The sequence below is a fragment of the Chiroxiphia lanceolata genome, chromosome 3 (assembly GCF_009829145.1).
Source record: "Chiroxiphia lanceolata isolate bChiLan1 chromosome 3, bChiLan1.pri, whole genome shotgun sequence".
NCBI lineage: Eukaryota > Metazoa > Chordata > Aves > Passeriformes > Pipridae > Chiroxiphia > Chiroxiphia lanceolata.
Window position 1 is genome coordinate 64,124,700 of NC_045639.1, and position 14,149 is coordinate 64,138,848.

At 35.5% G+C, this 14,149-nt stretch overlaps 1 protein-coding gene across 2 annotated transcripts in view; it reads left to right on the plus strand.

The window, feature by feature from the left end:
• Positions 1 to 13,890, plus strand: part of TRDN (triadin) — a 111,426-nt gene extending 97,536 nt beyond the window's left edge. For both annotated transcript variants that reach the window (XM_032683806.1, XM_032683807.1), the window contains 3 exons: positions 1,797 to 1,868; positions 12,625 to 12,660; positions 13,742 to 13,890. In XM_032683806.1, coding sequence (XP_032539697.1) covers positions 1,797 to 1,868; positions 12,625 to 12,660; positions 13,742 to 13,890 — 257 coding nt within the window. The remainder of the gene's footprint in view (positions 1 to 1,796; positions 1,869 to 12,624; positions 12,661 to 13,741) is intronic.
• The last annotated feature ends 259 nt before the right edge of the window (positions 13,891 to 14,149 follow it).

The following is a 14,149-nucleotide window of genomic DNA, read 5'->3' on the forward strand; positions in this document are numbered from 1 at the left end:
CAGTCCAAATCATTGATTATCCCTCTTCATTACTCATCCACTCAACATTCTGAGTCACTGCTCTTTATCATCTCTCACACGAAACAATTAGTCCAACTTATAGATCAGTTTTCCTACCTGGGGGTTCGGTGATCTAGTTTAGGGGGAAAAAAATAGTGATCTTTAGTCTGATCAAACCTAGCAGAAAGTATAGGATCATCCACTCTTTATTAATTTTTATGTCGGTTTTTTGTTTTCATTCTGAACTAGAAATTCAGTTGATGAAGTTTCTGTATTTTGACAAATGTTATGAATATAATTTTTCTATTTTGGTTGGTAACAAAAGTGTTCAGTGGATCATTAGTTGAGTTTGCAACTTCAAGATTTTTTTTTTTTAAGACATAAAGTGTTTGGAAAATCATAGCTAAATACCTGGATTCCTAAAGTTTACCTAACATTCATTCTAAGACTATAATTATTCTATTATGAGATTGGTAAATGTCCACTTTTCATTATTGCCAAGACAGGAATTATGTGTAAAACCTGATTTTTACTATTTGTTGCAAAGCACCTTCAAGCATTGATTTTACCAATGTGTTAACATTTTCTCAGTAGCTCAGGCACGAGTCAAGTCTGAGCAGCTCCGTACGTGATATTTTATACAAATTACTGGATGAACTAAACCACATGCCTGCAATTGTACATATGCTGATGAGATGCAATAACATTAAGACCATGATGCTCAAATCCCACTGCTGTCTCCAAGATGATGTTTTTCTCATGCATTCCCCATGAGTACACATACCTTTGTAAAATGAGAGGTGTAAGTAAGATGCTGCAGTTTCCAAGGCCCATTAAGATCTTAATTTCTCTTCTGAGAAATCAAGCATGAGGCATGACTTTGAGCTTCTGATGTGGAGCTGGAGCTGAGATTTAACAGCCTGATTGCATGTGAACTCTGGTGCAGTGAATGTATGCTGGTACATAAGACTGAATCAATATTATATTTAACTACTTAATTTTATTTCTCATGTCACAAAAAAATGTACTTTCCAAATGACAATGATGTGATTGCTACTGAGAATAAATGTCAGAGAAAGGAATTAAAAGGAAATGAGACTGAAAATATGTTAGAAACTAGAAAATAAGCGTAAGTAATAGGAGTAGGCTAAATCAGCTTGAGAATCTTTGTAGAAATGAAGTGAAAAATATTTTGTTATAAAGCATGATATCTGCACGTAGGCTGAGACAGTACAGAAAGTCCCAGTTGAACAGTCTGAGAGAGTAGAGGTGTTTCAACCAGCAGCTGGAATCAGGACCTCGGTGTTTACAATGCATGACATGGTTGGTATTGCCTAATTAAGAATAACCCTTAAGGATGAGAAACATCATCATTTTTACTGGTGTTTCAAGGAGTTCATAATAAGTGGACTTAAGGGAGCTGCTGAAGATCATTTCTTTGACAGAAGAAAATAAGCCTTTACTGTAGAAGAGGCATCATGACTATGTAACCTTATTATCAAAGTATTATAGTTCAGCTTTGAGTCTAATGAAGAAAAATAAAACTGTAAGCATTTCAGCATATGCTTGAGTCACCTAGACTTCATTGATTTCAAATGTGTCTCTTAAAAATAAATTACTCTGTTTGTTGAGAAATACATTTCCTTCCTAAGGTGTCAGAAAGATAATAGCTTTTATGCACAGTGTAATATTTTAAACATGAACAATTTTGAAGAGAGTTCAGTCTCCCAGTGAAACTGCTCAGCCTGTTAACGAATACATTTTCTATGCTTCTTAACCCGTATACTTGTATGCAGGACATAAGGAATTTGTACCACCTCGTCTTCTTCTAGAACACAGTCCAAGAAAGAAACCAGCAGCTGTTGATGGCAAGTTTGAGTTTTTCTACTTTTATTGGCTTCTTCTCATTAACTTGACTATCTGTCCTAATGAATTTTTTTATTATTATTTTTTGTAAGTATAGCCTATATTACAAAGCTGATCTAATAATTAGGGTTGGGACACTGAAATAAGCACAATACCTAAGTGTTCCTTATGGTAGTAGCCACCCACAGATGGCTTGGGGGATTTCCTGAGTGAAACAGATTACAGAATTGAGGCCTAATATGTAAAATGCTTTGAATGGTGTTCAGCCATGAGTTGTTATCTAACTATAAACATAATCAACATTATCCTCTTAATATACTTTGGATTACTCTTTCAACTATTGTTATTCAGTAGCGTTTCTGTGCATTATCTGCAATAATGAACATAAAATTTCTGGCTCTGCATTTATCAACCCTATTTCTATTGTTAAAACTAGTAAAAGACAAATACAAAGTCAGATCTTACCGTCAAAAGATTAAAACATAATCCCTACCATTGAATTATATTGTTTATAGTCTAACCATAACAGTAAAGTGGTTGAAATACGCATTTTAATTTTAAAATGGACTACATCCAATGACTTAGAACTACTACTGCAATATACATTCTTGGTCTTTATACCATACATTTTAGTAATACAAATTTAATAACACGTGAATCTTTTCATGTAATTATATAGAAGTTTTCATATGATACTTCAGAGTAATTCAGTCACACCACAGCACTTGTTAATCTCTCTCATGGAGGTCTTAGTTCTACATTATCCAGAAATCAATTGTAGTCTAAGAGAAAAACAGATGGGATGGCAGCAGAATAAGTAACAAGAGCTACAAGATTTAACTGCATTTGGAAACAGAAAATGAGACTTAGATTTTGGCAGGACCTGTGACTAAAACAAAGCGTTAATTAGATATTTCTGTGATGTGATTATTGTGACCAGAACATTTGGACAAAAATAGTTATGTGGCTTATTATCTCTTTCCCCAAAATCTCGTTACCTCAAATGAATATTTCTTTTTAAAGGAGTGTAAAACTGCAGTTATTGTGACACAATATAGTTTATAAATAGATTTGCAGTCCTGTTTATTTTAGGAAAATGCCTGATCCCTACTTATCAGCAGAAAGAAGTCCCTGCAATGTTAAACGCTGTTATCCACCAATTAACCGTAATGGAAAAAAGACATAATAGAACAAGACTGCCACATTTGCTGAGTGATAAACTTCTGCTTTAAATATAACTGCTATACAAGATGAACTAGCATTAAATTAACATTAGGTTCTTGATTTTCAAAATCATGAGGAACATGCAATTACTGCAATTGCACTTAGAAATTACTATTTATGACCAGTTATACATTTGTGTGTTTCATTAGCTCATTTATGTGTGCAATTGAGGTAATTGGGAATGTAAATTAGATACCCATTTGGCAAACAAATTGGGGGGGGCAGATTATCTGCTCAGAACCATAAAACTGAATTTCCTTTAAAGCTCAAGGCTGGTCACTGAGATACAATACTGCTCATGCAAGAGTTTTAAAGGAAATGAAGAAGGCAGAATTACTTGTAAAATGCTACTGTGAAAAGCTGTTATATTGTGCTATTCTGTGTTTTCCATATATGAGAAAATATGTCACACTACCTTTAGAAACCCTAAACCCTGAAGCTTTATTTCAGCCCTGAGGAAAAAAAAAAAAGTAATTTATGGGAATATTTGGCACAAGATCGGAAGGGAAAAAGAGGACTAGGTAGAGAAACATAAATCTCTGAAATAGCTAAAGAGACATCTGCATGCGACTTCTTAGTGCTTACATACCTTTATGACTGGTACATCACTAAATATCCCTGATCAGGAGAAGGGGCAGATTGAACCATAGATCCTTCTTATCATAAATATAATTGAAAATAGTATATTAAGTTCACAGAAAAGGGAATAAGTAGAAGCATTTATTAATTGAGAAATGCACTTTTTATAAAAAAGACTGGCCCAGCCTCTGACAGAAGAAACCAGCTCCAAAAAAAATGGTAAAATGGTAGGAAGTAACAGAATGGTTAACCCACAGGAAATTTATGAAACCAATCTATTTACACCCTGGGCTTTCCAACTCAGTGATAGTCAGACACTATATACATAATCATGCCACTGGTGAAGGCTGAAAGGATCTTACTCTTTTTCTAGAATGACATGTTTTCACTTTTACTCTGTTTTGCCACTGCTTTCTTACGTAACCTTGGACTATTCTTGTTTTCTGATAAGGTGAAAATAGTGGTAGTATATGTGCCAGATATCTCCAGAATTTTTAGATTTTTTGATACCTTCAAATAGAAAGCTTTTCCTGGATACTATCCTATCCCCTGTAAATACTATGTTCTGCTGAATTCTTGAGGTCTTAGAAAAAGAGCATATTGTTTTAATGTATTAAAACTCAAACTTTCTCTCCTTGCCATTGCCATTTGCTCTTCCTTCACCTCCACAGTAAATTTTTTGGAAAATGTAAGACAATCCCAATTTGTATACTATATTCTAGTAGTATTCAATAAATGGCATTAAAGTGTGTATGTGAGTTGAAATTTTCAGCTATCTCCTGATCAAAACGCAAAATGCTTTGTATTCATCCAGTCAGAAAGAAAAAGAACAGATCATTGCTCTCCTATTTCATGGCTCCTTGGCTCTTTTCAAAGATCTTACCGTCGAAGTTCAATGAAGAGTTTGAAGTTTCAGGTTACCAACAGAAGAGAATAATACAACAAAACAAAAGATCCTGTAACAATAAACAAGAGAAACAGGAAAAGGAAATTTGTGAAGAGAAAGGCATTGATACCTAACTTCTATCTAGGTTTCAAGCTTGGAAACCTTGTTTGGTAAACTGTGAAGTGAAATAACTTCTAAATTCTTTATCTTATCTTTTTCTGGAGCTTTCACAAGGACTTGGAAACAGTACTCAGCTTAGCTGACACTCTGATGCTGCCATCTAGGGAGGACACTGTTGTCGCCTGTAATTTGAACAGATCAGTTTTCCATGGCTTCCTGAACTTTGACTTTAATATTTTTCTTCTTCCTTGACTGTACTCTTCTCCATCTCTTTTAACTCTAGATTTCTTGTGTTTTGTTATTCACTGGCATCCTAAAACTGCTTTACAGTGTATACTGATCCTCTGTGATTCTCTCAGGTCTTGACTTTTTCACTCAGCTCACATAGCTTTTAGCTTCCTCCATTCCCCATTCACCTAAGAAGGACTCTCCTTTCTGGCAGTCCTCTCATGTTAAGCTCTCTGACATGGTAGGGTAATCTCTCAGGAAGATGCTGCAGTTAGACAAGAAATGTCAAAACTAAGCTCAGAGGCTTAGGTAGTTATCCATAAGGCTTCATGTTAATTGCTCCAGAATAGTATGTCTTTGCCTTCTCACAAGATCACAGCACTTTTGTGAGAAACCTCTATCAAAATGTTTTTCCTGGTGGAAAGAATCTTAATGAATATTATATATGATCTCAAATAGACTTTGCTTTATACCACTTTGAAGAGCCCTGTATCATGAAAAACCTTGGAATGGCATTGTATCTGAGTATGATTTTCCAGGTTGTATTGTCCTAGAACTCTGTGCTTGTATCTTGGAGTAAGATAGCATTGATCATGGAAGAGTCATCAACATAACCATTCTGATCTGTTAATGCATTGTGACAGGCTCTGTCATAACTCCCTTCTTTGACTGAAGTATACCGGCTGTTCCTTGTCATCTTGCTGGTATTTGTGATATTAAATGAAGAAAAAAAAAAAAAGAAAAAATTAAAGTTTCTGTAGCATCTTCAGGGAACCTATGAGGAAAAGATATTTTTTCTAGGTCACTGTTTGAATCCTCTAATGACAAATTTTGCAGAATGCAATAAAGTGAATTGCTGTGAAATATGTTTAACTTCCTCCAAAACTCCTGTGGAGGCTGAATTGGCAACTACATCTATGTTTATTGCTGTATAGAATGTACACTATCCGACTGTCTTAAGAATTTCTAATCTATACCTCTGTTCATGAATATAATATTACAGGATATAGCCAAGAATATTTAAATTACTAAAGTCAATACAAATTTTGACAAAGCTTCCTTGATGTATAGAAGTGTATAAATCTTTTACAAATCAATCTGCTTCTGTACAGTCTGTCAATGTCTGCCTTCTCTTCTGTACAAAGATTGTTCTATAAAAAAAACTCGTTTTTTTCTTTTGTACTATAAAATCAATTACCCTAAAAAAAAAATCCTTCCAGTGAAAGACAGTGATTCAAGATACAACCAAAACCTTTCCAAAAACGACAGTTTTGAAAAAATTCTTCCAATTTGAAGTATTCTTAATAATACTGACATGAGTTGTGGATAAATATTCATTTTCTGATAAATTTTGATCCAAGAGAGAATAAAAATTAAAAAAAAAAAAAAAAGAGAAAAATAGTGCTATGAGAAATAACCCAATACAACAGGCTAGGTTTTAATCTAGGTTATTAGATGGAACAGTTTGGTTAGCTTTAACACATTATGTGTAGCATAACAAGGTTTTTTGAGAAACATGGGCCTTAAATCTCCATGAGTCTGTACTGAAGACAGTAAAACCTTTGAAATAATATGAACAAGGTTTCAAAGTGAGTTATTTAATGATTTAGATTAGACATATAAGCAGTACATTCTAATGATTTAGCTGAGATGAAAAAAACCCTAAATTGTCATGGTTTCAGAAAGCCCTTGACATTTTCCTTAATGACATGAGGCTCTTCTGTACTACTTTTATTCTAGCACAAAATACAAAAAGTTAAACAGACACTAGAAAAAAACTTACTCAAATGTAGAAAGATATTTATGAAGATATGTCTGTTTTGATTAGACATATTTTGTTTTCTCATCATTAATATTAATAATAATAATACAATTTACAATATTAGATTATCCATTTTAAATATTCACCAAAATCTACCCAATAAAATAAAAACAATTAGCTCTGAAGATTATTTTAACTTTTTCAAATGCTTTTTAAATGTTACAGAAAAGCAATAATATTTTGCATATGTTGTACCTGCAAATGGAAAATACTTACTTGGTTGAGATTCTCTGGGCTTTCAAAAGCAGAAATTCCATTTTTCTTTGGAAAGAAAAGGGAAACTCTCGCAGAAGAGGTCCTGCATAACCTCATCATTCCATTAATAAAGCTCAGACATTCTTGCTCAAAAGCATACCCCATAAAAAGTGACAACAATATCCTTCCCAGCACTGGTAACACAATTGGTGCTGCTGTTGATTCATGTTGCCTAGTAGGAATGTTAGTCATAAGGATGGAGAAGGCTAACTCTGCTGCCTTAGCTCTGTTGGTTTGGCTCTCTCTAGTGAAGGTTGTACCACAAGTCAGTGTTCCCCTGGGAATTTAATTCTCTGTCAAATCATATTTGCATCATGTTTGCCATTGACCACTGTCCAGTGGATTTCCTATTGCTGGTCTTGTCTTGTAAATTGGCCTGCCCTCTCTTTTTTCTCTTGGCATGCATGCTCTGGCTTCATTGCACTGGTATTTTTATCCCTTTACTCCCCACTGTGTTTTTTAGTGAGGGCAACATATGGCTTCATGCTATTAGCAAACAGTTCTGATGCTTAATTCAACAGAGCCATGAAAAAGGAGCCTATAATCACTACAGGAAGAAATGAGAAACATTTATGTAGGTCACATGAAAACATTAGGAATTTCAAGCATGGTACTGCTATTACATAGATTCTGCAGGCCTCAAAAATATCTCCATAAGCAATCTTCACAGCTGCCAAATAGTGTTTCAGATTGGGATTTGAAAACAGTAACGCAGTTTCAAAAAGCAAAGTCAAGCTGGAGAAATTGCCTAGGATTTCTGCTATATCTCCAATTATCCATGTGCCTCAATAATCTCTCGCTTGCTGGATATGAGAACAAATCGTATTTCATTACTCTGCTGGAAAAAAAAAAAAAAGGTGCCACTTAAACAGAGCTTTGCAAAAAAATGCACTTCATTTTGGCCTAAGCATTCACCTGTAAGTTAGAGAGAGTATGTGAGTGTGTATGTGTGTGTGCACGTGTATGTGTTTGTGTGTTAAAAGAAGCAATTCTAAGAACTTAAATATTATTTAGGTTTCTTTGATCTTTCTTGACCTTTCTGTAGTTTGACTGAAGCTAGAGGGAATTATTTCTCATAGAGAAAATAACTGGACCAACAAGGACACAGAAAGGGATTTTTTTCAAAGAGAGAGCTGAGGTAAATTTTTAATTGAAATTTAGACGTAATCTTAAAACTATGAGTTTCCATGACATTCTAAACTAAGCATAAATATTTCCTTGCATTGTTTTTCCATTCCTCCAGAAGCTTTGTAACCCTAAAGGGACCTTATTTTGTGAATGTGTTAAATTGTTTAGAATCGAAAGTGCAACTGACCAGTCATTGTCAGTCTCCACTCTAAGCAAAACACAAAGGGGAAAGAAATATCATCAAATACTGAAACACAACTAGTTATTTTAATATTTAAAAGGGTATCAAAATTGCACTGAAATCAACAGCAAAACTTTCATTGAGTTCAGCAGGAAAAGTATTGCAATCACCAGTAAAACAAAGAACAACTGTAATCCCCTAAAAATTAATAAGGAATGGTCTTTTAAAATTATGCCAGTGACATCTTAAGATGTACAGAGCTGCTTGGAGAAAAACGGAACTAAGTTACTGTGTTCAGTCTGAATTATGGTTTCTCAGGAAAAGCTACATCAATGTTTGGTTTGTTCTGGTTTGTATGTAAGTGACTATACACATATCTTTGCTGCTCTTTAGTTCTGCCAGGATGAGAATCAGTAGGCAAGAAAAGCTGTTGTAGTATTTCACAAAGTCAGGCAATATCTAAAGTCTCTCACAAGAGCTTTTCTCCTGAGATTTCCTGGCAACAGGGTTTTAGATAAATGTAGATAAGCCCTATATAAGTATCTGAACTTAAGAAAGCTTTGGTGAACCAAAACATCTCCAGACTTCTGGCATTCAGTCCCACTAGTCAGTGTTTGCTGTATGCACGCCTCTCCACAAGAAAAAAAATTGTGGCTGTATTTTGCTGCCCTCCTTACCTCGGTTTCTGAGAGGAGACGGGATGAGCTGACAATTCCTTTGAGTCAGTCTTTCCATAAACACATGAACCATCAGTAGTAATTCAGAGAAGAAACTTTCAGAGTACCTTCTTCTTCCAGTTCCTATGCAGCGTTCCCATGACACTATGCCCAGTAACTCATGAGCATCCCCAAATTTAGATTCCACTCATTGCTGGCACAGTAGCAGACCAGTCTCACAAGGCCTGTTTTCAAGTACTGCATTGTTAACATGCTTCTGTTATCTCCTCTCCCAGTGTTGTTCAAGAATTAGTTGCTGTTCGATCCAAACAACACAAAGACATTGCCAAAGATGAGTAAAGGCAATTCACATTGAAACACTTCTTGGTGTTTGTTCAATCTTACTTAGATTTCCGCTGGTCTCAGTCCTTCACCCCTTATTCAAAAATAAATAATTTCATCTTAGATGCTTCTTTGCTCTAATGGCTGTTCAATTCAGTCACTTCTCAGGAAAACTACTCTATGCTGCTTCTTTTTATTTTTCACCCAGGAAAAAAATTACCTGAATTTCCCATTCAGTAGTACATCACTGCTTTAATTCACATTTCTTGTGATCACTGTACTTCTTACACTACGTAAAGCTCAACTTCTGCCAGAGCCTACATAAAAAAAAGCCTTGATTAAGTGAAAAGTCCATTGCTTGCCTGGCTGACTGATTCTGTCATGTACTCTACCAGCTGCATATATCCCTATTTCATTCTTGTAAAGGTATTGAAGGCTTTTGAAGATGAGGTCTTTTTGTACCCATATGTCTTACACCCTATCTGTAAAATGTGGTTCAGGACTAGCACTTCTGATGTGTGCTAGCTTAAATGTAAACCTGCAGGAGAAATGAACCCAACTCAAAAGAGATTATAAATCAGAGTTACAATTTAATAAAAATAATACAATAAATACAATATACAGACAAACAATTGGTTTTACCCCACAAAACCCAGATGTATAACCCAGCACCCTGGGGCTGGAACAGAATGGTGTTCTTTGGCCCCTGTGCTGAGCCCCATATTGATCCCCCTGAGTCCAAAGTAAAAGGAAAGGAAAATCTCTTGATTAGAGTGCTGGTCGCAGTCTGGTCGAGGTTCTGGTCCTCCTCTGGATCCAACAAATGGACCCAGAAGTCCCAAGACCCCAAGATTATATACACTCAGGTTCGAGTGGGAATGCCCGGTACCTCCCCCAGGGCAGGGAGTTCCACAATGGGTGATTGTGAGTCATGAGATATTTTTGGAATCCTTGATGGGTCAGCAGCAGACATGACCCCTCAGGCTGGTTATGGGGGTGCTAATGACTCCCCAGAGGGGAGTTATCACACCTGAGTCATTGGTGTGAGGATAGAAATATCCTCCTATCTCACAGGCTTCTTAACACCCAGCTTATAGCCTGAGGAGTCAGGTGTGCTCTAAGCAGCTGGTGCAAATGGTCTATTGTTAACCGTTCCTGGGAAATGACATAGAGAGTGTAGAATACACAGTTTGGGTTACACCCACACAGTGATGAACTGGTCCTGGCTGCTCTAACTAGGACATGGTGAAAAAAAATATCATTAGTTACATTATCAAGAAACAGGAGCAATAACAATAGATTTTTCAGTAGTCAATTGCACTTGAATTCTATATTGTGGTCAATGTTGAATCATTGAAAGCACCTTGTCTTGCCTTGTGTAACCCACAGTTTGTGGATATTATGATCCCTCTTTATGCAGTTGATCCATGGTCATTTGTAGCTCTGTTAGTGCTCTTAGCTAAAAAAATAAGTCCTTTCAATTAACAGATGGGGTCATGTTTTACAGTGCAGAAGACTTGTTAAGTTCCTATTTAATTATTTACTCTGCCTCTTAATTTATCTGTGTACATACCTAGAGAAAGCCCACTACATTTACTGCTTCAGAAATTACAAGTTTTGCTGGTGCTAAATATACACTTAATATGCAACATTTTAAATGTGAGCTACTCAAATTGAGAGGAAATAAATTTATTCAAGAAATGGGATCACTTTGTTAAATCAGCGATAGCTCTCCATAGTATCCATTTACCAAGTCCATCACTCTCATTTACATAAACTTCTGTCAGTAGTATCTGTGAGGGACAGCAATGGAGCTAGATGCAGCTGAGATGTGAATGGAAGCTCTGTGACTGTTTTTCTCAAACTTGATCGAGATTATACATCTTGCAATTAGACAGTGCAAATTGGAAGTAGGGCCCACATTCCTTTAATACTCCTATATAATCATCCTCCAGAAATTTCATAATGAATACAGATGTCTCTAGGCTGCCTGGACATTTTGAATAATGCAGCTTGAGAGCTTGATGGAAGAAAATTTTGTCAGTGGGATTAATTGTTAGAATGACTTAGCAATGAAGGGATGTAGTCATCTTTGCTTTAGGTTATTTGCACTAAAAATTCCTGCTACTTCCTGTACAGCTTCCATACAAAGCTCCGTTTCTCAAAGCTCCATGCCTCAGCTCATGGCTCTCAAGACATATATGGTTCTGAACCTTGCTATGAAACTCGAGGCAGATTTCATGTGGCTTTTCTGGGCCCCAGAAGCATGCAAAACTATACAAATTCAAAAGCAGAAATGGTCTTGGGTTAAAAGGAATCTTGTTTGTTGTAAAGACTTGGGCTTACAAATTGTTCCTGTGCATCACCTAGCATCAGAAGTGTAAGAAAGCAAAAAAATCGATCTAACTAAAAAAAATGGAAATTACGGAAGTACCGGTAGCACTTCAGCCTACAGTTACTAGGATAAGGGTTAATGGAAGAAAAGTAGAAGGAAACTCTTTTCTAACAGTAACTGACACAATTGGTATGTTTAACAGTTTGGGTTAATTCAGGAAGAGTAAGCAAATAAATAAACAAACCTCATTTTAGAAATTAGAAGAGCTCTACGTTACATGTGGAAATGAAACAATGAAAGTCAGGTTGCACAGGAAACTGGGGCTGTGGAACAGCTTAAGTGAAATCTGAAGCTGAGAGACTTCCATTTTGAGGAGACATCCACAGTTCCTAGCACAAGTTTCTCGAACGGCGTGAGAGAGAGAGAGAGAGAGAGAGACTCCTTGGAACCCTAGAGATAGCCAATAACAAAAATATTCAAATATACAAGCAAATGAAGCTCCAAACAAGTTTGTGGAGGATGAACACAGCTATAATGCTTTATACATGTCTAAGAAACCTGGATATCACAAAGCACACTCCGGAAGACCTAAGCACATAAAACACCAGGAGAAACATTCTGTAGAATGCATGTAAGGATTTTCTGTTTCATTTTCTGAAGACAACAACTAGAGAAATGTCTTGAACAAATCTGTTTAAAGTAGAAGGGGCTGTAACACATCAAGATTATGCTTAACATAATCTTTCTGACAATCCTATTGTCAGAAAATCAGAACAAGTGTGGTTTGGGGAGACCCTGAATATTGGTAAATACATTGCCTCCACGACAGGCAAAATAAAAAATTTATGAAACCATCATGGACAGACTGTGGAATTCATGTACTCTATAGAGCCAGCAATTTTTAAATTTTTCAAAAATCAAACTTGCATATATTTATTTTGGTTTAGGAAGATGCTTTACAGATTAATTTTTTTCCTTATTTGTATATATTTTTCCATGCAGAAGAAAAGTCTATTGTGGTACCTAGAGACGTGAAAAGTAAGTTTTTTTTTTTATTATATTTCCCTTGTCTTCATGTTAGTTTACGCAAGGGATAGGAGTATATTTTCTTCTTGGATCTGAAAAGACTTCCATACCTCATACCTTAAATATTTTTCAATTAAAGAAAAGACTCTTGCTTCAAGGCTTATGGTTCTCTCTTTTGTAAGATAGTAAAACTTGGTTTCTTATCCACATATGTAACAGTAAAACATCAAAAAAATTTTAGTTTCTCTATGTATAACTACATCAACACCCAAAGCCATGCAGCACAACCTGATGGTAACAAATTTGGCTTTTCATGGATGAGCAATTAAAAGAGCACTTAGATTAGCTACTCTTGTATTCTTGTATTCTTCCCCATCAAAAAAGGAATTCATTTCCCAAAGGAAAAGTAAGAATTACAGCTTCCTCTATTGAACTCTCAATTTTCTAATTAAAAATATTAATGAAATTAGTAATTAAATTGTTGTAGCTTGTTGTAAAAAAAGGAAAAATATTCCCCTTATTTCTACTGTTGTTCAATTAATTGACAAAATACAGGCAGATGCTTTTAAAAGAACATGTTCTTTTGTAACGATACTTTAACAGCAACTCTGTGAATAAGTGAAGTCTTGTAATGATAGTTTCAAAGATTCAATTCATAAAAGGTGTTATAAAGATATATTGTATATGCAGGCTTTTCATGGCATTCTACACTTGTTCCCAAGTACCACTTTCAAGTTTTGCTGCCACTCAGACTTTTCAAAAGAAGCAGAACAGGTGCATCGCTATTGAGTCACCACAATAAACTCTTAGTTTCACCATGTTAATGGGCATAACTTCCTGAATTAGTAGTTACTTAATTAATAATCTGGTGTACATACTTATTCCAGTTCTATCCTTAGCACCACATTCATCCTCAGAGTATTAAGCTGTCCTTCTGAGCTGGTGGTAGTAAGTGACCAGCTTATCAAATCTAGAACGTATTGCAGTCAGTGAAGGAAGCCCATCCCAAATGTATAAATATATACAAACATACACGTTTGTGTGTGTGTATCTACGTAAAAATAGTCAGCTGAACTTCTATTTCCTTTTTCAGAGAGAAAAGAGGAAAAAAAGAAGACTGATGAAAAAAGGAATAGGACTGAAACAAAGATGAAAGGTATGAGTTGGAAATGTTTCTCACTGACCTTATTCAGCTTTTACTCACATTCCTGGCTCATTTCTCTTTGTTTTCTGATGTGTTAATCCTATGCTTCTGGCTCTGTACTGTCCTTCTCTTAGTTGCTTAGTCACTGTTTGCATGTTACCACTCCTTCAGTATCTAATGTCTGATGTGTTCAGCATCCAATATTTTCCAAACTTATTTTCTGACAAATAAAATGTCTTGTTTGGTGGTCATTTATGGGCTTTTTAAACAATTCAGTAGAGTCTGTATATAGCATGACATAGCAATACTGCAATACACAAAACTCATGGAAGATATAATTCGATTCATGGTACATCA